Here is a 27,229-nt window from a genome sequence, read left to right as displayed (position 1 = left end):
CCGTGACCTTATTTCATATCCCCATTCCCCGCTTTCAGCACAGAGCCCTGTACCGTGAAGGCACTCAGAAGGGATGTGCTTGTAGAAGGGAAAGGTTATAGGCACAGGATCTAGAACCGGAGAGGATTGTCCCTTCTGCCATTTACTACAAGTATGGCCTTGGGAGTTATGTAAACTCTCAGCGACCCAATGTCCTCAGCCATATAATGGGAATGATATTCACACCTAACTCACAGAACTGTTATGAAACTCCACTAAACCGACATGAACAAAGCCTGAGTTCTTGATAAATGTTAAGCATTACTATTAAGTAGCCCTGGCCGGTTGGCTCAGCGGTAGAGCGTCGGCCTAGCGTGCGGAGGACCCGGGTTCGATTCCCGGCCAGGGCACACAGGAGAAGCGCCCATTTGCTTCTCCACCCCTCCGCCGCGCTTTCCTCTCTGTCTCTCTCTTCCCCTCCCGCAGCCGAGGCTCCATTGGAGCAAAGATGGCCCGGGCGCTGGGGATGGCTCCTCGGCCTCTGCCCCAGGCGCTAGAGTGGCTCTGGTCGCAATATGGCGACGCCCAGGATGGGCAGAGCATCGCCCCCTGGTGGGCAGAGCGCCGCCCCATGGTGGGCGTGCCGGGTGGATCCCGGTCGGGCGCATGCGGGAGTCTGTCTGACTGTCTCTCCCTGTTTCCAGCTTCAGAAAAATGAAAAAAAAAAAAAAAAAAAAAGAATTACTATTAAGTGAGACTCAGTCTGATTCCATTCTGCCTTATCTCTTCCGCTCTCTTTCAACCCAGATTTCCCATGAATCCATCTTGATTCATTTATTCACCAAACATTGACCAAGTGTCTGTTACGTCCACAAGTCTGTTGAATAAAAGCAGTCATGTTTGTGTCAGATACCTTTTCTGTTGCTTTCTTCTGGGACAAATGGTGCTAAGAAACAGACTCTCCTCTTGTTTCCTGGTGTTGGAAATAAGATGGTTCTCCATATTTCTTTACTGAAAGAAAGGGATTCTCTCCAATCCCTTCCTAGGCTATAATTTATGGTGAAACTCTAATAGCAAGGAGTAGAGTTTGCCACTTTCCTAAACTCATTCAGCTGCAGGACCATTTATTTCACCGTTTCTCTAAGAATCAGCTTTCTGTGAAATGTATTTTGGAAAGCATTACATGGAAGTCCTATTCTCACCTATTCCTCCTCTGCCCACATTTCATTTAAACTCACGCAAACTGGCCTTTGAAAACGCCCCACTGACAGGAGACTAGGCTTTGGAGGACTGGGTGGGGAGTGTGCATTCAGCAGATATTGAACTTATACGATATAAACATGTCGGGCTGTATTGCTATAAATGGCTCTTTTACATGTATGATTGTTCCCACATACTCAAACATCACTTAGGTTTTAGCAAAAAAAATAATAATAATTCCCCCAGGCATCCATAAGAATTGCCGCAAAGATAACAATTTTCATTAAAACCTTCTAGAACTTCACTTGGAACTTGTTGATCTTTCTTTAGCCTGATCTTAATTTTGTAGTCTGTGTCTCAGTCTACAGAAGATTAGAAAAATAAATCAGACTACTAGAGGCAGACATACCAACCATAGAAAGAATCATCACACCTGAGAGGCTGGCCGTGAAAGTGCAGATATAAAACGTAACTAACAGACACAAAAATTCATAGCAATCTAGGAGCAGTCAATGAGAGACAAAACCCAGTAAAAAGAACTGGTATCCCTGACAACTTCATTATGTCACCTCCCAGACTCCTGAGTGATCAAGATAAAGTTGAATTCTATTCAAGGCACCAGATTAAATAAAACAAGATAACATGCAATGCATTTTTAAAAAGCTTTCCTTCATCAATGGGTTTTTTAACAATCAACCAATCAATAACAATAATGTGTTAATTTTCCAGAAATTTCTCAGAAGAGGCACACACCATCCCATACCCCTTAGCAACTCTGGGTCAATAAGATGTCATCACTGCCCGTGCTATTGATCTGCCATTGCTTGACAATCCACCCTGTGGTTCTGTCCTTTACTGACCTTCTTAGCACACTCTGCCCCAGTTCCACTCAGCCCCTAGGACTCTCTAAGTCTCAAAGATCTGTGTCCAACGTCAAAATCCCTACGCAGCTGACTTGGCATTATGCAGCCTCCGCTGGTCATTTATCCAAGTAACTTAACAAGAGTGAGAGATCAGGGCAACGACACATTTACATCTAACGAGTCAAGGGTGATCCCCCCCCAAATATAGCCAGGAGAGAGTGCTGAACTGGCAGATTTGGGAGTATAAAGAGAGCTTTGGGGGGGGGGGGTTTGCTCTTAAAACTGCTCCGATCGAACATCTCCAGGTAAGTGCTCCCAGTGCCTGCTTTGTTGTTCCGTGTAGTTCAGGGGTCCCCAAACTACGGCCCGCGGGCCACATGCGGCCCCCTGAGGCCATTTATCCAGCCCCCGCGGCACTTCTGGAAGGGGCACCTCTTTCATTGGTGGTCGGTGAGAGGAGCATAGTTCCCATTGAAATATTGGTCAGTTTGTTGATTTAAATTTACTTGTTCTTTATTTTAAATATTGTATTTGTTCCCGTTTTGTTTTTTTACTTTAAAATAAGATATGTGCAGTGTGCATAGGGATTTGTTCATAGTTTTTTTTTATAGTCCGGCCCTCCAACGGTCTGAGAGACAGTGAACTGGCCCCCTGTGTAAAAAGTTTGGGGACCCCTGGTGTAGTTGTTATTCAACCGGATCAAGTGACCAGTCAAGAAGGAAAGGCAACATCGTAGCCTTTACTAGAAGGGCTTCTAAGTGGAAGGCCCCTGTGTTAAGGGCAATATGGGAAGCAGTACAGCAAGAAAGATCTTTGCCTTTCATGAAGATGGGGGTTTTTTTTGTAAGGAGTAAAAAGACAAGCATATAAATAATTATGATACAGAAAATGTTAGCCTAGAGACTACTGCTGAGTATGATGCCCATTCCTTCCTCTAATTGTTTAGGTCGGCGTTACACCAGGCCATCAGCAAATAGACATACTACTGTGTGATGTCTCGTCTGTAATTGTCTTAACCTATTATTTGAAAGTTGTATGGCTATTTAAGTGTTTTTCTCATGTCACGTTTTCTGGGAGAGGATGGCAGGGAGACAGTCCCCCAAGCATTTTCCCTGTCCTATCTATCACCGTCTGGTTGTTATTGACTGGCTTCCAGACTGCCCTTGCACGGCATGCTGTGTGGACTTTAGGCTGGGTCACGTCTGACACCGTGGTAGCAGCCCTCAGAAGGACTTCAGCTTTGGGAGACTTGTGACACTTTCATGTCAGGTCATCATCTCCACCGGAGTGTTTTCCATCAGGATTTACGGGCTAAGAGGAATCCTGGAGACTTTTTTGGTGCATTTGTTAGAAAACGGAGGTTGTGTCTCCAAGTCTTATTCCTTTTGAATTAAGGATTCAGACCGTTATATGTAACCATTTCATTTTTCCTGAGAAATTTGTGAGACTCTTTGGCATAGCTAGAGAGTTATTAGAGCCTCATAAAAGAAAGAGAGGGAAGGAAACAATGATAATATTGATAGTAAACCAAATGTTTAAGTGTGTCCTCCTGCCTACGTGGCATGTGGTAGAATGTTCCCCTGGTTCCGTAAAAGCAAAGCACAGTAAATGGGAAGTTTGTTTAAATTAGAATTTGTGGTTGAAAAGTGTTCAGACTCCATGGCTCCACGAGAGCTCCTGGACCTCAGAGTCCTTAGTCCTAGGTGAGCTTTCAGCTGTCCTGCCTGCTCCTGTCTTCTCCAGGAGAATTTAGAACATTTAAGAGAGTGCTTTTCCTAGACTTCTTAGAGAAGTTCTGCCTACAACTCACAACTTGACTCCGATTGTCAGAGGAATTCAACTTTTGCCTCTGAGCACTCAGGTTGTAATCTAGATCGGTCCCTTTTCTTCTTTCTTCTTTTCCCAACCCCCACTGCCCCTTCCTCTCTGGCCGGAAGCAGTCGAAGTCCCCACAGCACTTCGTTTAGACTCGTACAGAATTGTCTTACTCTTTCTTGTTTAAAGATTTATTTGAGCATTTTTCTGAACCCTTACTAAGTTTTTCTGTAGAGTGGAGACTCTTTTCTCTACCTTGTAACCCCTTAAGAAGCAGACATGCTACTTTGCACACAAAGGAGATACTTAAAAAAAAAAAGCATTAATCCAAATGTTGTAATTGATCAATTCTTTAAAGAATGATAATTAAACAAAAGGAGAAATGGCAAAGTTAATTCCATCCTATACCATCTACTGTGTATCTACTTAAAAGTGCTAAATTTAGGGGAGAAAAACACAGTTTCTATATTTACGTAAACTCTTTGTAGTTCACTTGTTCTTTGTCTTTGCTTTGATTTGATTCTGAAATAACCTCCAGGAAGACACTTCATTCCTGAAGAACACAGACCACCACTTTGGGAAGTCAAAAGGTAAGAGTCACTGTCAACTTGATTGGGAATGCAATAATTGACATTAGCAAGCACTGTTGAACACATTGTCACTCCTGCTGCACTCATAAGAAGCTGAAACTGATGAAGTGAAAATCAATTACTTAAGTATCCTTAAGGGCAGGTTATAAAATATGCAGGTTTTATCAAAACAAGGATGAGCCCCCAACTTTGCTCATGGCGTTAATGAGTATGACACACAGGACAGACGCACAGGGCAGACTAGATCAACTGCCAGGTCGATCTAGTTCGTCGGCCTGAGCGTGATGTTTGTAAGGTCGAGATTCAGGCTTCGCACACACACGAATTTTTCTGTTCTCCGAGCAGAGCCTGCACCCCTGAATCCACCCAGCTGGGCCTCTCCTCACAAGCAATGCTGAGAGAATACAGAGAAACCAATTCAAACCCGTTCTCAGTGTGGCAACAAAAGCCTTCCCTCCCAGTCCCCCTCCTCCTGAAAAAAAAACCTGTGTGGATTAAAGGCAATTCTAGGTAAATGAGGACCAAGAAAAGAAATGATCACTGAGTCATAACCACGCCTCTACAGGAAAGATACAGTAGCTGAGAGACTCCCAGGAGAGGATGAGAGTCAAGAGCTGGGTCAGGTACACTGACAGCTAAGGGGTCGGGGCGGAGGGGAGGCACACAGAAGGTAGTGATGGAGATTAGGAGGACTGGGGTGGCCTTCTCAATCAGACGATCCCTAAGGACAGCGGCAGAGTTGGTGGCAAAGGGACGTCGCTATGTAGGGTGAGAAGCAGGTCAAGGTCTCAGAACAGAGAAGAGGCTTGTTTAGGGACTTTCTGGGGGGAGGGGGTACAGGGGCACCATGAGTCACGGCTGGATCAGACGTAACAAGGTGAAGTCTGTCACCAGAATGCAGAGGCACACGGACAGTGAGAAGATCCAGCTTAGCGACGGCACACGTGCCGGGGATTGAGGGGCTTTGCTCACCAGCGCGCGGTGAGTCAGCAGGAGGGACCAGGCTGCCAAAAGGCAGTCACCACCTCGGGCACTGCCCCCAGGTCAAGGGAGGTGAGGGCACATGCTGCAGGAAGACGAGACGTGGTTTGGATGCCACACTTTGACAGATTAACGGCAGCGGGGTCACCGTGATAGTATAGATTCAGAAGCACCTCACGGAAGAAGCAGACGAAGATGGAGCTGGGCCTGTTTAGCACGGAGCAGATAAAATGATGGACCGCACGGAGCAGTCATCAAACGGGTGCAGCGGTGTCTTCACGGGAAGAAGGCCTGAGCTCTTCCTGTGGTCACCGAGAGCTGGAACGAGGACCGGTCACCCCGAAGCCACAGAACGCCAGGCTTTAGTGTACAGCAAGGAGAGCATTTGGCCTGTGAAACCTGCTCAGAATGGAAAAGAATTCATCCCTGAAGGTGTCGAGTAGGCTGGACAACACCTTTGCAAGAAGAGTGCTGAGAGAACTCTCTCATCATATAAGTAGTGAAACAAAAGCTGCAGGATTCTGAGTCGCTGTTAGAGAAATGCAGGAAAGGAGAAACGTCTGCACCTCAACACTGGTAGCGAGGTGAAACCCAGACGGAGACTTGTGTTTGTCTAGGCTGCCTAGAAACATAGTTTGACCAGGAGCCACCGCAGTCTCCCCCCCAGTTCATTCTGATCCCATCCTCACAACGTGGGCAATGCCCTCTCAACACCAGCACTGTTACTTCACTTGGTATCTTCATTTACGTTGGTTCCTTTTTTCCTTAGGTTTGTTATTTGTAAGTTACCTTCTATGCTTGCTCTGAACATGGGGACCACCAGCATCCGCTAGATACTTGTTAAATACTCAAAATCTCAACAAGTCACTACAGAGGCAGACATGAAGATCTAGCTATCTTTTATACAGTGGATGTTCAAGAAAGTTGAAAAAAGTGGAAAATAATGCTATGCTTCTCGCTAATTTTTTTTTTTTTTTTTAGTTTTGGAAAATAGTCATTTTCATAAACATGTTATTTATGTTAAGACGTAATCAATGATACAGTAATGTTAAATGCATGAATACATAGGTTAACATTTACTCCATTTTAATTTCTCATATAGTAAATAGCAGTAGATATGACTGACTTAAACCAAAGCTTGTTGTGTTCTCATCATTAAGAGTGGGAAGGGATTCTGAGGACACAAAGTTTGAGAATGGCTGCTGCAGTGAAATCCACTTAAACCACAGCGCAAGAGACCCCCTTCAGAGAGAGGGAAAGCAGCGTAGACTAATTCCTCCCCGTCCCGCAGGTCGAAACCGAGAACATCTAAACCAGCCTGGGGGGCTGCAGGCCTGGGGACCTCTTTGTGGGTGATGTACCGAGTTCTAGTCTCTTACTGTGAGAACCGCGAGTCCCAGGTGGTTCCGCAGAGCCACTGGCCAAAGTGAAACTCAGACACAGACCTGAATAAAGCCCAGAGAGAATCGGGGGCTTCTCTTTCTGGAGGAACAGAAGCCTGAGAAACTGCAGGGAGGGTCCCGCGGCAGCAGTCACCAGGGAAAGGCCGTTTAGTGGAGGGTGGGGGGCGACTTCCAAGAGAGAGCTGGAAAGTGTTCAACTGCCCCACTTTTCACAGGGAACACAGAAGGCCTTATTCAAAAACTGACTTTTCTTAAGAGACGTATGGGTGTGTGTGTGTGTGTGTGTGTGTGTGTGTGTGTGTGCATGCGTGTGTGTGTGTGAGCGCACATGCACACATGCGTGCACGTGTGTAAAATTTAACTCCAGGCTTTCTTCTTCATTTTAGGTGGAAACAGACAAGGGTCGGGAGAGGTTAAGTGGTTTGACCACATTCACTGACTTGAAGCCAGATGTTTCTGGCTTCTCAGCGGGGAAAATATGCAAAGAGAAGGGCCAGTGGGGGGTGGTTTGGGGAGAGCGTGACAGCGAGGGTGAGTGGGTGGGTAGGGGAGACACTTACACGCCACACGCACACCGGGCAGCGAGGTCCAGGGCACGCGTGATCCCGCTGAGCGCGGTTTGTCACGCCCCGACCCGGCTCCACACAGCTCAGGTTTGGAGACCCTGCCCCAGGCCCAGCGTATCTCAGCTCTGCTCGGGCACAGAAATCCTCCCGCATAGAAAATGCAGATTCTGGTTCTGTCCTCGGGTGGGTCTGAGATTCTGAATTTCTGACAGGCTTCTGGCTGATGCTGTCTCAGCAGGGTCAGGCCCACACCCTGCAGGAGGAAGGCTCTAAGCCAGCAGTTCTAGAGTGTGGCCCCCGGGGCCAGCAGCGAGCGCACGGCCTAGGAACTCACAGGGAGGGCACCTGGTCAGGCCCAGGCAGATGAATCAGAGACTCTGGGCTTGGGGCCCTGTGACCTGTGTTTCAAAGACCCTCCAGGTAACTCTGGGAACCAGTGCTGCAGGCCATGCTGCCTCGTCACCTTGCTCCCTGAGATTAGCTAAACACGTGCGGCCACACCTTCTGTGCAGCTCACTACTTTTCACCGAGCTGTCCGGAATTCCTACTAGGAATTATCAACATTCCTTTCAGACACCTTTAAGATGGGGTGTCTTAAAAGATTTTGGATGGTGCCGAGATTACGGGGCTCCAACATGACGGAGGATCAAGGAAGGCCGCCTGAACGGGGCCTCACCTTGACTTTGCTCTGACTTCCAGGCCTGGGGTGAACGAAGATTTCTACAACCAACACTCGTAAATGAAACCAACTCCTCAGACTTTTTTTTTTTAGAGTATAATGTCCCCTTGAGCTCATTCCCACTCGCCCACTGGACGCCCACGGGCCTGGTTCTAGATTCCCTGGGAAATGGGTTCGTCTCCGGACCTCATGGGTCCGGCTCCCTGTCTGGGTGGAAATAACCGGGTGGGGCCCCTCAGGTTCCCTGTGCCCGAGACTCCAGACTCAGCCGTCCACCTCCGGTCTCCCCAGGCCCTGCCATCATGAGCTCCGACGCGGAAATGGCCATTTTCGGGGAAGCGGCTCCCTACCTGCGGAAGCCGGAGAAGGAGAGAATCGAAGCTCAGAATCGGCCATTCGATTCGAAGAAAGCCTGCTTCGTGGTGGATGATAAGGAATTATATGTGAAAGGTACGATTCAGAGCAGGGAAGATGACAAAGTCACAGTCAAGACCCTCGATGACCGGGTGAGTACTGATTTCAGGGGTCCGTGGTAAGGAGGCTCCGCCGTTTTCCTTTGGGGTGGGCTACCCGGCATTGCATGCTGGTGCCGAGGAATCTGACGCCCACCCGTTCTGCGGCGAACGCTGCCATGGCGCACGCTTTTCCGTCTCCTTTTCTTCCCTAAGGACTTGGCCTTTGATTGTTTTTGTGATGTTCATTTTGGGGAAAGAGGAAAGTGAGGGTGGAAGAGCTTGAACTATTTAAGAAAAAGATTCCTATTGTTTGCTCTTGGGTGGGATGACCAAATAGAACTCTCTGGGCTGCAGAGCGACTTACTGACCAAATAGAACTCTCCGGGCTGCAGAGCGACTCACTGACCAAATAGAACTCTCCAGGCTCCAGAGCGACTCACTGACCAAATAGAACTCTCCGGGCTGCAGAGCGACTCACTGACCAAATAGAACTCTCCGGGCTGCAGAGCGACTCACTGACCAAATAGAACTCTCCAGGCTCCAGAGCGACTCACTGACCAAATAGAACTCTCCCGGCTCCAGAGCGACTCACTGACCAGATAGAACTCTCCGGGCTGCAGAGCGACTCACTGACCAAATAGAACTCTCCGGGCTGCAGAGCGACTCACTGACCAGATAGAACTCTCCGGGCTCCAGAGCGACTTACTGACCAGATACAACTCTCCAGGCTGCAGAGCGACTTACTGACCAGATAGAACTCTCCGGGCTCCAGAGCGACTTACTGACCAGATAGAACTCTCCGGGCTGCAGAGCGACTTACTGACCAGATACAACTCTCCGGGCTTCAGAGCGACTTACTGACCAGATAGAACTCTCCGGGCTTCAGAGCGACTTACTGACCAGATAGAACTCTCCAGGCTCCAGAGCGACTCACTGACCAAATAGAACTCTCCGGGCTCCAGAGCGACTTACTGACCAGATAGAACTCTCCGGGCTCCAGAGCGACTTACTGACCAAATAGAACTCTCCAGGCTCCAGAGCGACTTACTGACCAAATAGAACTCTCCGGGCTGCAGAGCAATCTACTGAGGAAGCTCTGGGGACAATGTTTAGTTTGATGCAGAGAATTATAGCGCACTGCCCCATTCCTCGTTTTCTGCACACCCACCACGTCTAGGTCGCAGTGCCTGGCCCGTCCCAGACATAAGCAGCCCTCAGCACTGTCCTCTAAAGCTCATCATGTAGGGCAGACGAGGTCCATAAACGCATTGCCCTGACGAGTCTCAGATCACAAACTCGGGCTTCCGAAACAGGGTTTTCTTTTTTAAGTCATTGAACTTGATCTCTGATGTCAGCCTCTCTTCCCTGGGATAGTATAGATTTAAAAAATAAGTTTTCTTCCGTCATCCTTGGGGTCTCCCTCAGGGTTGTGCTGTGTTTTCAGAACCTTACACAGAACCACACTGGGGGTCTCGCCGCCCCCCTGAAGGGTCTGCTAAGACGTCAGCCCCGGAGCCTGAAGCTTCGGGATGCACACACGTCCTCTCCCCTCGGCGACCTTCGCTGTCTCTCTAGTGGGGGCAACGGGGTGGAAGTCTTCATGCCTTAAGAGATTGGATTTGTACCAATGAATGCCCTTTCTTTCATCTTCTCAGTAAAAGCCTCAGGGTCTTTCTAATGACTTCGGCTTTCGGAAAACAAAAGCCAGGAAGCCTTACAGCAGGGGTCCCCAAACTACACCCCCGAGGGCCACATTAGGCCCCCTGAGGCCATTTATCCGGCCTCCCGCCGGACTTTTGGAAGGGGCGCCTCTTTCATTGGTGGTCAGTGAGAGGAGCACATTGACCATCTCATTAGTCAAAAGCAGGCCCATAGTTCCCATTGAAATACTGGTCAGTTTGTTGATTTAAATTTACTTGTTCTTTATTTTAAATATTGTATTTGTTCCCTTTTTTTTTTTTTTACTTTAAATAAGATATGTGCAGTGTGCATAGGGATTTGTTCATAGTTTTTTTTATAGTCCGGCCCTCCAACGGTCTGAGAGACAGTGAACTGGCCCCTGTGTAAAAAGTTTGGGGACCCCTGCCTTACAGGCTCGTTCTCTTTAGAGGCCTTTTTTTCACCTCTCCTTTGTAGTCAAGTGCAGAGCCAGAGCGGTGGTATGGAGTGGAGGAGAAAGGTGGGAAAACACAGAGGAGACGGTTAAGTAAGTCTCCGAATCCTGTTCAGCTATGGACTCTGCCTGAGGCAGGTTCAAAGGCTTTCTCTAATGCAGCAGAGGTGTAAGATATTAGGAAAGCCTTGCAAAGACGGGGCGGGGGAGGAAGCATGTCTTTCTCTAATGCAGCAGAGGTGTAAGATACTAGGAAAGCCTTGCAAAGACGGGGCGGGGGAGGAAGCATGGCTTTCTCTAATGGAGCAGAGGTGTAAGATACTAGGAAAGCCTTGCAAAGACGGGGCGGGGGAGGAAGCATGTCTTTCTCTAATGGAGCAGAGGTGTAAGATACTAGGAAAGCCTTGCAAAGACGGGGCGGGGGAGGAAGCATGTCTTTCTCTAATGCAGCAGAGGTGTAAGATATTAGGAAAGCCTTGCAAAGACGGGGCAGGGGAGGAAGCATGTCTTTCTCTAGTGGAGCAGAGGTGTAAGATATTAGGAAAGCCTTGCAAAGACGGGGCGGGGGAGGAAGCATGTCTTTCTCTAATGCAGCAGAGGTGTAAGATACTAGGAAAGCCTTGCAAAGACGGGGCGGGGGAGGAAGCATGTCTTTCTCTAATGCAGCAGAGGTGTAAGATACTAGGAAAGCCTTGCAAAGACGGGGCGGGGGGGGAAGCATGTCTTTCTCTAATGCAGCAGAGGTGTAAGATACTAGGAAAGCCTTGCAAAGACGGGGCGGGGGAGGAAGCATGTCTTTCTCTAATGCAGCAGAGGTGTAAGATACTAGGAAAGCCTTGCAAAGACGGGGCGGGGGAGGAAGCATGTCTTTCTCTAATGGAGCAGAGGTGTAAGATACTAGGAAAGCCTTGCAAAGACGGGGCGGGGGGGGAAGCATGTCTTTCTCTAATGCAGCAGAGGTGTAAGATACTAGGAAAGCCTTGCAAAGACGGGGCGGGGAGGAAGCATGTCTTTCTCTAATGGAGCAGAGGTGTAAGATACTAGGAAAGCCTTGCAAAGACGGGGCGGGGGAGGAAGCATGTCTTTCTCTAATGCAGCAGAGGTGTAAGATACTAGGAAAGCCTTGCAAAGACGGGGCGGGGGAGGAAGCATGTCTTTCTCTAATGCAGCAGAGGTGTAAGATACTAGGAAAGCCTTGCAAAGACGGGGCGGGGGAGGAAGCATGTCTTTCTCTAATGCAGCAGAGGTGTAAGATACTAGGAAAGCCTTGCAAAGACGGGGCGGGGGAGGAAGCATGTCTTTCTCTAATGCAGCAGAGGTGTAAGATACTAGGAAAGCCTTGCAAAGACGGGGCGGGGGGGGAAGCATGTCTTTCTCTAATGCAGCAGAGGTGTAAGATACTAGGAAAGCCTTGCAAAGACGGGGCGGGGGGGGAAGCATGTCTTTCTCTAATGCAGCAGAGGTGTAAGATACTAGGAAAGCCTTGCAAAGACGGGGCGGGGGAGGAAGCATGTCTTTCTCTAATGCAGCAGAGGTGTAAGATACTAGGAAAGCCTTGCAAAGACGGGGCGGGGGAGGAAGCATGTCTTTCTCTAATGCAGCAGAGGTGTAAGATACTAGGAAAGCCTTGCAAAGACGGGGCGGGGAGGGAAGCATGTCTTTCTCTAATGCAGCAGAGGTGTAAGATACTAGGAAAGCCTTGCAAAGACGGGGCGGGGGAGGAAGCATGTCTTTCTCTAATGCAGCAGAGGTGTAAGATACTAGGAAAGCCTTGCAAAGACGGGGCGGGGGAAGAAGCATGTCTTTCTCTAATGCAGCAGAGGTGTAAGATACTAGGAAAGCCTTGCAAAGACGGGGCGGGGGAGGAAGCATGTCTTTCTCTAATGCAGCAGAGGTGTAAGATACTAGGAAAGCCTTGCAAAGGGGGGGGGGGAAGCATGTCTTTCTCTAATGGAGCAGAGGTGTAAGATACTAGGAAAGCCTTGCAAAGACGGGGCGGGGGGGGAAGCATGTCTTTCTCTAGTGGAGCAGAGGTGTAAGATACTAGGAAAGCCTTGCAAAGACGGGGCGGGGGAGGAAGCATGTCTTTCTCTAATGCAGCAGAGGTGTAAGATACTAGGAAAGCCTTGCAAAGACGGGGCGGGGGGGGAAGCATGTCTTTCTCTAGTGGAGCAGAGGTGTAAGATACTAGGAAAGCCTTGCAAAGACGGGGCGGGGGAGGAAGCATGTCTTTCTCTAATGCAGCAGAGGTGTAAGATACTAGGAAAGCCTTGCAAAGACGGGGCGGGGGAAGAAGCATGTCTTTCTCTAATGCAGCAGAGGTGTAAGATACTAGGAAAGCCTTGCAAAGACGGGGCGGGGGAGGAAGCATGTCTTTCTCTAATGGAGCAGAGGTGTAAGATACTAGGAAAGCCTTGCAAAGACGGGGCGGGGGAGGAAGCATGTCTTTCTCTAATGCAGCAGAGGTGTAAGATAGTAGGAAAGCCTTGCAAAGACGGGGCGGGGGAGGAAGCATGTCTTTCTCTAATGGAGCAGAGGTGTAAGATACTAGGAAAGCCTTGCAAAGACGGGGCGGGGGAGGAAGCATGGCTTTCTCTAATGCAGCAGAGGTGTAAGATACTAGGAAAGCCTTGCAAAGGGGGGGGGAAGCATGTCTTTCTCTAATGGAGCAGAGGTGTAAGATACTAGGAAAGCCTTGCAAAGACGGGGCGGGGGAGGAAGCATGGCTTTCTCTAATGCAGCAGAGGTGTAAGATACTAGGAAAGCCTTGCAAAGGGGGGGGGGGGAAGCATGTCTTTCTCTAATGCAGCAGAGGTGTAAGATACTAGGAAAGCCTTGCAAAGACGGGGCGGGGGAGGAAGCATGTCTTTCTCTAATGCAGCAGAGGTGTAAGATATTAGGAAAGCCTTGCAAAGACGGGGCGGGGGAGGAAGCATGTCTTTCTCTAATGCAGCAGAGGTGTAAGATAGTAGGAAAGCCTTGCAAAGACGGGGCGGGGGGGGGAAGCATGTCTTTCTCTAATGCAGCAGAGGTGTAAGATACTAGGAAAGCCTTGCAAAGACGGGGCGGGGGAGGAAGCATGTCTTTCTCTAATGCAGCAGAGGTGTAAGATACTAGGAAAGCCTTGCAAAGGCGGGGGAGGAAGCATGTCTTTCTCTAATGCAGCAGAGGTGTAAGATAGTAGGAAAGCCTTGCAAAGACGGGGCGGGGGAGGAAGCATGTCTTTCTCTAATGCAGCAGAGGTGTAAGATACTAGGAAAGCCTTGCAAAGACGGGGCGGGGGAGGAAGCATGTCTTTCTCTAATGCAGCAGAGGTGTAAGATAGTAGGAAAGCCTTGCAAAGACGGGGCGGGGGAGGAAGCATGTCTTTCTCTAGTGGAGTAGAGGTGTAAGATACTAGGAAAGCCTTGCAAAGACGGGGCGGGGGAGGAAGCATGTCTTTCTCTAATGCAGCAGAGGTGTAAGATACTAGGAAAGCCTTGCAAAGACGGGGCGGGGGAGGAAGCATGTCTTTCTCTAATGCAGCAGAGGTGTAAGATACTAGGAAAGCCTTGCAAAGACGGGGCGGGGGAGGAAGCATGTCTTTCTCTAATGCAGCAGAGGTGTAAGATACTAGGAAAGCCTTGCAAAGACGGGGCGGGGGAGGAAGCATGTCTTTCTCTAATGCAGCAGAGGTGTAAGATACTAGGAAAGCCTTGCAAAGACGGGGCGGGGGGGGAAGCATGTCTTTCTCTAATGCAGCAGAGGTGTAAGATACTAGGAAAGCCTTGCAAAGACGGGGCGGGGGAGGAAGCATGTCTTTCTCTAATGCAGCAGAGGTGTAAGATACTAGGAAAGCCTTGCAAAGACGGGGCGGGGGAGGAAGCATGTCTTTCTCTAATGCAGCAGAGGTGTAAGATACTAGGAAAGCCTTGCAAAGACGGGGCGGGGGAGGAAGCATGTCTTTCTCTAATGCAGCAGAGGTGTAAGATACTAGGAAAGCCTTGCAAAGACGGGGCGGGGGAGGAAGCATGTCTTTCTCTAATGCAGCAGAGGTGTAAGATACTAGGAAAGCCTTGCAAAGACGGGGCGGGGGAGGAAGCATGTCTTTCTCTAATGCAGCAGAGGTGTAAGATACTAGGAAAGCCTTGCAAAGACGGGGCGGGGGGGGGAAGCATGTCTTTCTCTAATGCAGCAGAGGTGTAAGATACTAGGAAAGCCTTGCAAAGACGGGGCGGGGGAGGAAGCATGTCTTTCTCTAATGCAGCAGAGGTGTAAGATACTAGGAAAGCCTTGCAAAGACGGGGCGGGGGAGGAAGCATGTCTTTCTCTAATGGAGCAGAGGTGTAAGATACTAGGAAAGCCTTGCAAAGACGGGGCGGGGGAGGAAGCATGTCTTTCTCTAATGCAGCAGAGGTGTAAGATACTAGGAAAGCCTTGCAAAGACGGGGCGGGGGGGGAAGCATGTCTTTCTCTAATGCAGCAGAGGTGTAAGATACTAGGAAAGCCTTGCAAAGACGGGGCGGGGGAGGAAGCATGTCTTTCTCTAATGCAGCAGAGGTGTAAGATACTAGGAAAGCCTTGCAAAGACGGGGCGGGGGAGGAAGCATGTCTTTCTCTAATGCAGCAGAGGTGTAAGATACTAGGAAAGCCTTGCAAAGACGGGGCGGGGGAGGAAGCATGTCTTTCTCTAATGCAGCAGAGGTGTAAGATATTAGGAAAGCCTTGCAAAGACGGGGCGGGGGAGGAAGCATGTCTTTCTCTAATGCAGCAGAGGTGTAAGATACTAGGAAAGCCTTGCAAAGACGGGGCGGGGGGGGAAGCATGTCTTTCTCTAATGCAGCAGAGGTGTAAGATACTAGGAAAGCCTTGCAAAGACGGGGCGGGGGAGGAAGCATGTCTTTCTCTAATGCAGCAGAGGTGTAAGATACTAGGAAAGCCTTGCAAAGACGGGGCGGGGGAGGAAGCATGTCTTTCTCTAATGCAGCAGAGGTGTAAGATACTAGGAAAGCCTTGCAAAGACGGGGCGGGGGAGGAAGCATGTCTTTCTCTAATGCAGCAGAGGTGTAAGATATTAGGAAAGCCTTGCAAAGACGGGGCGGGGGAGGAAGCATGTCTTTCTCTAGTGGAGCAGAGGTGTAAGATATTAGGAAAGCCTTGCAAAGACGGGGCGGGGGAGGAAGCATGTCTTTCTCTAATGCAGCAGAGGTGTAAGATACTAGGAAAGCCTTGCAAAGGGGGGGGGGGAAGCATGTCTTTCTCTAATGGAGCAGAGGTGTAAGATACTAGGAAAGCCTTGCAAAGACGGGGCGGGGGGGGAAGCATGTCTTTCTCTAATGCAGCAGAGGTGTAAGATACTAGGAAAGCCTTGCAAAGACGGGGCGGGGGAGGAAGCATGTCTTTCTCTAATGCAGCAGAGGTGTAAGATACTAGGAAAGCCTTGCAAAGACGGGGCGGGGGAGGAAGCATGTCTTTCTCTAATGCAGCAGAGGTGTAAGATACTAGGAAAGCCTTGCAAAGACGGGGCGGGGGAGGAAGCATGTCTTTCTCTAATGCAGCAGAGGTGTAAGATACTAGGAAAGCCTTGCAAAGACGGGGCGGGGGGGGGAAGCATGTCTTTCTCTAATGCAGCAGAGGTGTAAGATACTAGGAAAGCCTTGCAAAGACGGGGCGGGGGAGGAAGCATGTCTTTCTCTAATGCAGCAGAGGTGTAAGATACTAGGAAAGCCTTGCAAAGGGGGGGGGGGAAGCATGTCTTTCTCTAATGGAGCAGAGGTGTAAGATACTAGGAAAGCCTTGCAAAGACGGGGCGGGGGAGGAAGCATGTCTTTCTCTAATGCAGCAGAGGTGTAAGATACTAGGAAAGCCTTGCAAAGACGGGGCGGGGGAGGAAGCATGTCTTTCTCTAATGCAGCAGAGGTGTAAGATACTAGGAAAGCCTTGCAAAGACGGGGCGGGGGAGGAAGCATGTCTTTCTCTAATGCAGCAGAGGTGTAAGATACTAGGAAAGCCTTGCAAAGACGGGGCGGGGGAGGAAGCATGTCTTTCTCTAATGCAGCAGAGGTGTAAGATATTAGGAAAGCCTTGCAAAGGGGGGGGGGAAGCATGTCTTTCTCTAATGCAGCAGAGGTGTAAGATATTAGGAAAGCCTTGCAAAGACGGGGGGGGGGGGCACGTCATGGAAGAGATGGTGCTTGAGTTGAACTTTGTGATTTTTCTAGGCATCATTAAAAAAACAAAACAAAACATTGCAGACAAAGGAACCCCTGTGAGCAGAGGTACGGAAGGGAAGTTGCACGGACTCTATTGGAGTAGCTCTTTCCAACCTTCCAAGCTTTGTCCCCATCCCAGCACTCACAGCAAATGGAGTAAAACAGAGGCCCTCTGCCCAGACCTTGGCCAGTCTAAGTCCCACCTGCAGCCCGAGGGCTGAAACACTCTATCGCTCTGCCCACCTGTAACCCGCTCCTGCCACACAGAGTGGCATGCTGGCTGGGGGCCTCAGGCCCGAACTGGTTATGCAGGTTGACCAGTGTTAGGTTAGCCAAGGACAGTTATTTACGGGGCACCGCTGGGCAGGAAGTGAAGCATAAAGCCATCCACGTTAGTGGAGTGACCGCTCCGTGATCTCTCCCCGCTCCCTCCACACCGACAGAGTGGGGTGTGCCTCATCTGTGCCACTCTCACCGGGTGCTCTTCCTCCCAATGCCCAGACGCTCACTCTGAACAGTGACCAGGTGTTTCCCATGAACCCTCCCAAGTTCGACAAGATCGAGGACATGGCCATGATGACCCACCTGCACGAGCCCGCCGTGCTGTACAACCTCAAAGAGCGTTACGCAGCCTGGATGATCTACGTGAGTGCCCCCTTCGATGTTACTTTTCCAATATTCCATGTACTGTACCGAGTTAGCGAAAACAAATCGCAGACTTCATTCTCAGACTTTGCTAAGGCAATGCTATCTCAAGACCAATCATTCGGTTCGGGTTGTAAATTCTGATGTGCTTGAAAATATGCACGTGGAAAGCCATCTACTCAATACCGAATTCGCTGGCAAACTGAGGCGTTTTGTGCAGCAGTGGGTTTTGGAGGGAGGGAGGCAGCAAAATAAATGAAACTATTAAGCCTCACGAGAACCTCAGGCTTGGGTCCCTTGATACAGTGCTTAGTTCCCTCACTCCGTAATCCCAGCACAAGTTCATGAGGTGACTACTGACTGAGCAACTTTGTCATTTCCCACAGACCTACTCGGGCCTGTTCTGTGTCACCGTCAACCCCTACAAGTGGCTGCCGGTGTACAACCCCGAGGTGGTATCCGCCTACCGAGGCAAAAAGCGCCAGGAGGCCCCGCCCCACATCTTCTCCATCTCCGACAACGCCTATCAGTTCATGCTGACGGGTGAGCCATTTATCCCATCTATAGTTTTACAAACAATTCATAGTTCATGATGTGAGCCCTTCCCAGGCCTCAGTCACCTGAATGGTGCAATGCTCGGTGACCTTAGCAGATTCAGGTGACTTCATGATGGAAAGCTAGGAGAGAGGCACCTTCCATGACCAGTCGTGGTGTATAGGCTGAAGCCACATGGAGCCCAGCTTTATCTGGTGGAAGGAGGGACAGAAGGAGGCTCCCTGCTCCCACTTCCAAAGAGCCCTCCAACGTGGGCACACCTGAAAGAGAGACTGTGCCAGCAGCCACTTAGGAGGAAGGCAAAGTTGGGCAAAGAGGCACAGCAATGTCCCTTCACCTGTCCTCCTCCACAAACTCAGGCTGGTCTTTCTCTTCACTAAATTTCCAGAATGACTCGAGAAATTAAAGATGCAGTAATACTACCACACCACCAGGCCCAATATTCTTCCGTCTGCTCAGCTCTTACTTGACCTGGCTCAGTGCAGATATAAGTAGAAACACGTGTCTAGGATCGGACAGCACTTCAAAGTCATCTATTATCATGTTGTCCAAACTTCAGTCGTTCCTAGCTCACATTCACAATCCTGGCCATTTCTGCATACCTAGTATCTTTCTTCCTTCAAATGGACTAAAGTTATATCAGTTTTAAAAAGAATATCAATATCACCACTTGTAATAGTCTCCCGGGGCCGCTGAACAGAGCACTACAGTCTGGGGAGTTTGCACAGCAAGAAGACATCGGTTCATTTTGAGAACCGAGAGGGAGAAGCTGTTTCAAGACTGTCTGCAGCCTCCGGTGGTTTGCTGGCCATCTTGGGAAACCCGCACGAATTGTCTCAAGGGAGATCAGACCTAAATCATCACACCTCTAGCTCATGGCAAAGCCAGACTCTAACTACCCGCAACGTTGCCCCGTTTTTACCTTCCCTGTGTTTATGGTTCACTTACCGGACTTTGCTTCCTTCTGCATTTCCAGACCGAGACAACCAGTCTATTCTCATCACGTGAGTAACCTGGCGCTGGCACCATGATGGCGTGGACCCCCCGAGCCGCCCCTTCCACTCCCCTTTCTCGCACTTACTTTTAAATCAACAGCGGAGAATCCGGTGCCGGGAAGACTGTGAACACCAAGCGTGTCATCCAGTACTTTGCAACAATTGCAGTTACTGGAGACAAGAAGAAAGAGCAGCAGCCAGGCAAAATGCAGGTGAGCGGCTTCCTACGCCCGGAGGCTTGCTGAGTGGACGGCAGGCGTATGCAGGGCTTTGTGCTCGGCAGAGCTGCATGGTCCAGGCTTGCCCCAGCAGTGCTTGTTGGGCTCCACCTTGTGGACTCGGGCTCTTGCAAAAGCTCCTTCGGTAACAGCCGAGTGACCTGGAGCAACTCAATACCCTCTTCTGGAGAAGGAGTGGTTTGGGCCAGTGGTTCTCCAACCCAGAGCACACCTCAGAATTGCAGGAGGGCTTGCTGACCACCCATGGCTGAGACCCAGGCCCGGGGTTTCAGACTGATATTTCTATCTCACATTTACAGTCCTGCTATTCTGCATTTCTACCGTATTCCCACTGTTCACGCTCTTGGTCCAGGGAGCAGACTTTGAGAATCACTGGGCTGGATGGCAGTTTCCAAACCTCTGGAACCAGACGATACGCAATCATGGGGGATGGAGGGTTAAGGGGAATTATCCTATTTTTTATAAGTAAATTTCTGAAGAATTATCCGCCTGAAATGCATTTTGCCCCTTAAAAAATTATTTTTGAGAATTGAGAATCACTGTTTCTATCATGTGATCTCTTGGGTCACTTTCATGGCTCACGTTCTGTTTAGACGCCTGAAGCGAGACGTCTGTATTAGACGGGTCGTGATGCATGTAGTCACGGAGGTGTGTTTTCTAAGAATGCATGGTCTGTAGTGAAATGTTATCAGAGAGAAATCAGCTGGAGAAATCAAGATGGAGCTTGAAACCTGGTGTGGGAGAAGTCACTTCGATGCTGTGCAAAAGAGACCTTCTCTAGCGGTCGGGAGGGGGGCCTTTGGAGATTCCTTGGGTGGGACGGAACTGTGGGTAACTTCAAACAGACTGGTCAGTCTCTCTCCCTGGACCCTGCCCAGAGCATCTACATTTTTGAGTCACTAACGGGCTATTTCAGAAGACCTTCTACCTCCTCTCTTTTCTTCTCGTTGTTCATTGTTAGGGGACCCTGGAGGATCAGATCATCAGCGCCAACCCCCTGCTGGAGGCCTTTGGCAACGCCAAGACCGTGAGGAATGACAACTCCTCGAGATTTGTAAGACCCAGTCCAATTTCCAACTATTGCCCAAACCAGGCCCTTTCTTCCAATGCTGGATATGAAAATAGTCACATAAACTAGAATGTCCCTGACCTTATTCTATCCCCAAGTGATTCAGATCAATGTACCCAACTGGGATATTCTCATATACATTGAAGCCAGTGTTGGCTTGTTCCAGGCAGAGGGAAGATTTGATGATTCTTCACTAACTAGTCAATATCATCTCTGAAGTCACAGTGACTCAAATCCCACATGTGGAGAGCAATTCTTTTACGCTAACCAGTAGTGTTTCTCAGTGAAAACATGATGAAATACAGAAATCTACTGAGCAATATCCATGGGCTTTGTAGCCACAGAAACCTCAGTATGAATTAAGTTAGCAGATTAAACTCTACCAAGTCAGGAGACACTGGGGTTAGGAAAAACCTCTTAAAAACAAATGAGCTCAAAAATAGGAAGGGGGTGATAATGAAGATATTGAAGGGTATGTTCTTCAATACCATCAACAGTTCACTTAAGATGAGCTCAACCAAAGAGGTATTTATTTCCACGAGGTAGGGGGAGACGGACAGGCAGCCCTCTACTTAATTTCATGGGCTAGTGGAGCAGGAATGTTAAGGTGAAGCCTTTACTTGCGCCTATAGTTGCAAAAGTACATCAAACTTCACACACGTCAATAGCAGGACGATCTCAAGCTCGCATGTTCTTGCTACCTCTACAAGATAGAATCCTATTTGATGAGAAAGTAGGTGAATGAATTTCAGACTGTGGCTCCAAGCCTCACTTTTCTTTCCCATGGTCCTCTGTGCATCGCCTGTGTACACGTCTGTCTCCCCAGTGCACACTTAAACTTCCTGGGCCCGTGGACACATGTAACCCAGCACAGACAGGTTACACGTACTCGGACCAAGTTAGTTGTTCTGCTGATCTGGTGCCAGCTTCAAGTGGAGACAATGCTTTCAGGCACTCCCTGCTCTCACTCCCGTTTATCTTGTCCACAGGCCTGGCCTCGTGGCCTTGTCCCAGAAGCCACGGTGGTCTGGTTATTCTGTTCACCTCTCACCCTTCAAACAAACCTGTGCAGACATGAAGTGCCATCACCTTCCCTTAAGCAGATAAAAACGCTGAAAATCCAACACTGTTCATTCACACCCACCTCCACTGACCTCTCACTAACTCGTCTTAAGCATCATTCAGAAAATATTGAGAATATTCTTGAGTACCAACTCCACGCCAGATGCTGGGAAACAGGGAAGGAAACACTTTTGCCCTCAAATTTGCTCACGGTGGGAGAGAGACCACTCAAGCAAGTAAGAAAAGAAGCAAGTACATGCATACACACACACATGCAAAAAAAAATTTACCTCTTGCTCCTCAAAAAGGGGAGAACTCAGACTCTGAGTGAGTCTCTTGGGAGCCAGAGAGCCCGGCCTGAGCCCGGTCGATAAATTTGCCTACAGTAAGGAGTAAGGAAACTGAGGCAAGAAATCTCAGAATTAGCAGCCAGAGGCAAAAAAGAAGTCAGACAGATGGTGCAACCAGGCTGTCGGAAATGTTAGCAAGAGTTTGAAAATTTAACCAAGGATGCAGAAGACTCAGAAAATTATAAAACCCCAAAGGAAAAAGTTGGAGAAGATACAAATAAATAGAAGCACAGACTGTGTTCATGAATGGGAAGAATTAACATCATTAAAATGCCCACACTGCCTGACCAGGCGGTGGAGCAGTGGATAGAGTGTCGGACTGGGATGCGGAGGACCCAGGTTCAAAACCCCAAGGTCGCCAGCTTGAGAGCGGGCTCATCTGGTTTGAGCAAAGCTCACCAGCTTGGACCCAAGGTCACTGGCTTGAGCAAGGGGTTACTGGGTCTGCTGTAGTCCCACGGTCAAGGCACATATGAGAAAGCAATCAATGAACAACTAAGGTGTCACAACGAAAAACTGATGACTGATGCTTCTCATCTCTCTCCGTTCATGTCTGTCTGTCCCTATCTATTCCTCTCTCTGTCTCTCTCTCTGTCACTGTAAAAAAAAAATGCCCACACTACCCAAAGAAATCTACAGATTCAATGCAATTTCTATTGAGATACTAATGATGTATTTTACAGAACTAGAACAAATATCCCAAAATGTATATGGAACCACAAAAGACCCTGAATAGCCTCAGCAATCTTGAGGAAGAAGAAGAAAGTTGGAAGAATCACACTACCTGATATCAAACTATAACTACAAGGCCATAGTAATCAAAACAGCATGATACTGGCATAAAAACAGACATGTAGATCAATGGAATACAATGGATACCCCAGAAATCAACCAATGCCTATATGGCCAATTAACATTTGACAAAGGAGGTAAAACATTCAATGGGGTAAAGACAGCCTATTCCATAAGTAGTGTTGGGAAAATAGGATAGACATATGCAAAAAAAAAAAAAAAAAGAAAAGAAACTAGAGTACCTTATTATACCATTCACAAGAATAAACTCTAAGTGGATTAAAAACTTAAATGTTAGTCTTAAAATCCCAGAAGTGAAACATAGGCAATAAAATCTCAGACATTTGTCACAGCAGCATTTTTTCTGATACATCTCCTCAAGCAAGGGAAACAAAAAAAAAATAAAGAAAGAAAGAAATGAGACTACATCAAACTAACATGTTATTGCATAGCAAACTACCAACAAAATGAAAAGACAACCCAGTGAATGGGAGAACATATTTGCCAATGATACATTTGGTAAGGGGTTAATATCCAGAATGTATAAAGAACTTATACAATCTAACATCAATAAAACAAATGATTCAATTTAAAAAATGGGCAAAGGACTTTAATGATACATCTCCAAAGAGGACATATTGATGGTCAACAGATATCAAAAGATCATCAGAGACATGCAAATTAAAATCACCATGAGATATCACCTCACACCTGTCAGAAGGGCTATCATCAATAAATCAACAGAAAGAAACCAGTAATTGGCCAGATAGGTGTGGGTTGATTTCTAGGGTCTCTATTGTATTCCATTGACCTACATATCTGTTTTTATGTCAGTACCATGTTGTTTTGATTACTATGGCCTTGTAGTATAGTTTGATATCAGGTAGTGTGATTCCTTCAATTTTCTTCTTCTTTCTCAAGATTCCTGAGGCTATTCAGGGTCTTTTGTGGTTCCATATATAAATTTTGGTTGAAGAAAAGGGAACTCTCGTGCACTGTTGGTGGGAATGCAGACTGGTGCAGCCACTGTGGAAAACAGTATGGAGTTACTTCACAAAAAGGAACAACAGAACTGCCTAATGACCTAGGGGTTCCACTTCTGGAAACATATCTGAAGAAACCCAAAACATTAATTTAAGGAATATATGCACGCTTATGGTCATTGCAGCATTATTTACAACAGCCAACATCTGGAAGCAGTGCAAGTGTCTATCAGTAGATGAGTGGATAAAAAAAAAGCTGTGGTAGAATGGAGAATGACACAGCCATAAAAAAGAAGGAAATATTACCTTGTGTGAACAGCATGATGGAACTGGAGGTTACTGTGCTAAGTAAGATAGGGCAGTTAGAGAGAGACAAATATCAAGTAATTTCACTGATATGTGGAATCTAATAACAAAACAGACAAAATAGAAACAGACTCATAGAGACAGAGAACAGACTGATATCTAAGCAAACACACACACACACACACACACACACACACACACACACACACACACACACACTCCTAGACAGACAACAGCATGATAATTACCGAAGGGAATGGGGGTGGGAGCTGTTAGAAGAGGTTGAAGGGGACTGAATGGTGACAGAGACTTGACTTTGAGCGGTGAACACACAACACCATAAAGATGATGTATTTATAGGATTATTTACTTGAAACCTATATCATCTTATTAACGAATGTCACCCCAGTAAATTTAATAACAAGTGAAAATAAAGAGTTTGAGAATCCAGGTACATGAGAGAGGACCAACCAGGGAAATGGGCTGCAGTGAGGTGGTCCCCAGCAGAGGGCTGGAGAGGGGGTCCTCCGGACCCCCTGAGCTGCAGATGCAGGGCCAGCCTGTGACGGAGCTCCCAGAGTCCTGGCTGCCCCAGCTTGGGGACTGTGGGTGCCAGGCAAGCAGAGTGAAAGGGGGTCCTCCTGCTTCTGCCATTGCTTCTTCCCCGGCTCTGCACGCCCACCCGCAGTAGCACATAAATACAATGACCACGTGGTGTCTGTCACCTGCTGTTGGACAGGGCAAGTTCATCCGGATTCATTTTGGAGCCACAGGAAAACTGGCATCGGCGGACATTGAGACCTGTGAGTCCAAACACTCTAGTGGGTCCCTTGGTATTTGGCCACGAGGACATGTCTCGGGAACCTGAAATTGCATCATTGTTTGTCACCTTAGATCTCTTAGAGAAATCCAGAGTGACGTTTCAGCTATCCAGTGAGAGAAGCTATCACATTTTTTATCAAATCATGTCGAACAAGAAGCCAGAACTAATCGGTAAGTTCTTAGAAAACTGTTCTCATCTTTCAAACCAGTCGTGTTGAAAAAGAAAACACACAAAAAACACCAGAGGAAGTTGTGCGTGAGACGCTAAAGGGGGTCTTTGTGTCTCGCAGACCTGCTTCTGATCTCGACCAATCCCTTTGACTTCCCCTACGTGAGCCAAGGCGAGGTGACCGTGGCCAGCATCGATGACAGTGAAGAACTGTTGGCGACAGATGTAAGCACGGTGTTCACTTCTTTATTCAAGCGGAGGATGATTGTGTTTGCAAACGAGGAGGCACCCCAGAGATCCAGTGAGACAGCCAGCCGGGGTCCAGGGCTCCTGAGCGGTGATACCCAAGAGCTCAGAGAAAGAACGAGGAGGACGGCGCCCCGCCCCACGCCGCCCCTCCGCGGGGGACGCCGCAGTGGGAGCGCAGGAAGTTCTCCAAAACGGGTCTTCGGTTCCCTTCTGGAGCATTTTAGAGTAAATTTGCATGTGCCAGGTGTTTAAAGGGTTGCTTGGGAGTTTTCGGCTTACAAAACCATCCACCTGGTTCTTGAAGACAATTTAGAGAATGCAGGAAAGTATAAACCAGGAAACAAACAAACAAACAGACAAGCACCGCAGTCGGAGCAGCGAGTTCCTTCCTCTTTGCTGCCACATCCGTGAGTTCGCGTCAGGCACCCACCTCCTCGGCAGGCCTGTCAGGAGTCCAGCCTTGAGCCTGGCGGGGTCCCTACAGGGTAACTGTCATAACAATAACTCAGTTCATCCAGCACCTGCGTGCTCTAGGAACAGAGGTACGAGCCTTTGATGGCATGGTCTCCTTTCAGCCTCAGAAACCCTTCTGGGGTAGGGACCCCTACGACCCTCATTTTACAAAGGTGGAAACGAAATCTTAGGGGGGAAATGCATAATTTGCTTGAAGACACAGTTTGTACAGGACAGAGAAAGTGTTTGTGCCCACGGCTGCTCACTGACAGAATTTGCATTTCTAACTATATAGAGCACACCATCTCTGAGCGAGTCATCTCCGCCCCGGCTGGCCCTGCCCGCCCGGCAGCGCTCAGACCTGCGGAAAGGGTGGCGGTCTTGTCCAACATCCTAGGGGCACTGGCTAGAGCCCAGCTTCTGGCCCTTCGTTGTGTGACATTTCCAGGTGATGCTAATTCCTTTAAAGCAAGTAGAAAATGGTCATGATCAAACAAACTTCAGTTCACTTCAGTCTATCCATGACAAACTCCCCCTGGGTTTCCCCAGCCTTTACCAACTGATGGTACGGGGAAGCGCAGGTGAGTGACAGACGCAAGGCCTGCCACCCCTGAGAAAGGGGCTCCCACATAAGTCTAAAAGTCACAGAGGGTTTCAGGTCCTCCTTGGAGACTCTCTGCTCCCAGGGGCTGCGATGGTTTCCCCTCCCAGGGGCCTTCCCCGGAGCGGTGGGGGTCTTCTCCTGAGCCAGCAGTCCCCCCGGGTAGTGATGTTTTCACTTGGTTCCTTTTAATTTCGTGCAAGTTCTTTCTCTTTTAACCTACAGGGACCCCTCCCTAGGACACAGATATGCATCTGCAGGGGTGGGATATGGATTCCCCGTGGTGGTGGTGGTGGTGGGGGTCATCGTGGCCTCAGAATCTCTGCTCCCCTTAGTCACCTCCTGATGTGAGCTCTTTCTCCACCAAAAGGGGGTGCCCTGCCAAGAGTATCTCATTTCCCAATGCCATCCTGCTGACCCTGACCTCCTGGGTCTGTCCCACCCGCTCACCAGACGTGTCCAGACATGTTTCAGCTCCAACAGTGGCCATTGATTAGGCTCAGCCTGCAAACCTGCTGTATATAAACAACATGTCTAACCCAGAAAGGATTTTCTAGTTTAAATCCTTGTAGTAGAAGATGGGCCCAGTGGTGATCAAACCACGTCAGCAGCTGCTGTAAACTTTGAGGTGCCCCAATGCCATCTCCAGGCCTGGTCTTACCCCATCCCGCCTGTGTGCCTTGGGGCAGATGACTTCTCCTTCTGACAACTTCTATTCTTCACCTGGAAATTGAGAAAAACCTGTACACCTGTAAGGTTCTCCCAGGGGCTTAAGCAGATGGCAGGTGTGTGGTCCCTAACGCCACGCCGAATACTCTCAGGGGCTTTGCGAAAGTTAGTTCTTTCTCGTTTGGAAAAGGGTGATGTTCTCTTTGCTCATTTGCCCTTCCAGTTCTAGTGTGCTATGCTGCTATACCGTCTTTATTCTGAACATACTGCACTTCCTGGATTACAATGCCCAGGTCTCAAGCCGTTGGACACTATTTCTTAGACACCTATCTATAAGGCTTCCTTCTCCCCGTACTTCCCAATGGCCTCATCTAGAAAATAATCCCCCAAATCTAAGTACAGTAAGAAAGAATTAGGAACCAGTCTTCGTCAAAC

The 27,229-nt window shown here is 48.5% G+C and overlaps 1 protein-coding gene across 1 annotated transcript in view; it reads left to right on the top strand.

The window, feature by feature from the left end:
• The first annotated feature begins 8,378 nt into the window (after positions 1-8,378).
• Positions 8,379-27,229, top strand: part of LOC136392597 (myosin-13) — a 55,218-nt gene continuing 36,367 nt past the window's right edge. The window contains exons 1-9 of the mRNA XM_066364881.1: positions 8,379-8,582; positions 17,337-17,480; positions 17,867-18,023; positions 19,012-19,039; positions 19,131-19,242; positions 20,231-20,323; positions 24,571-24,634; positions 24,726-24,824; positions 24,944-25,047. Coding sequence (XP_066220978.1) covers positions 8,379-8,582; positions 17,337-17,480; positions 17,867-18,023; positions 19,012-19,039; positions 19,131-19,242; positions 20,231-20,323; positions 24,571-24,634; positions 24,726-24,824; positions 24,944-25,047 — 1,005 coding nt within the window. The remainder of the gene's footprint in view (positions 8,583-17,336; positions 17,481-17,866; positions 18,024-19,011; positions 19,040-19,130; positions 19,243-20,230; positions 20,324-24,570; positions 24,635-24,725; positions 24,825-24,943; positions 25,048-27,229) is intronic.

This window comes from Saccopteryx leptura, chromosome 2 (genome assembly GCF_036850995.1).
Source record: "Saccopteryx leptura isolate mSacLep1 chromosome 2, mSacLep1_pri_phased_curated, whole genome shotgun sequence".
In the NCBI taxonomy this organism is placed as follows: Eukaryota; Metazoa; Chordata; class Mammalia; order Chiroptera; family Emballonuridae; genus Saccopteryx; species Saccopteryx leptura.
This window is presented reverse-complemented; position numbering and strand designations above follow the sequence as displayed.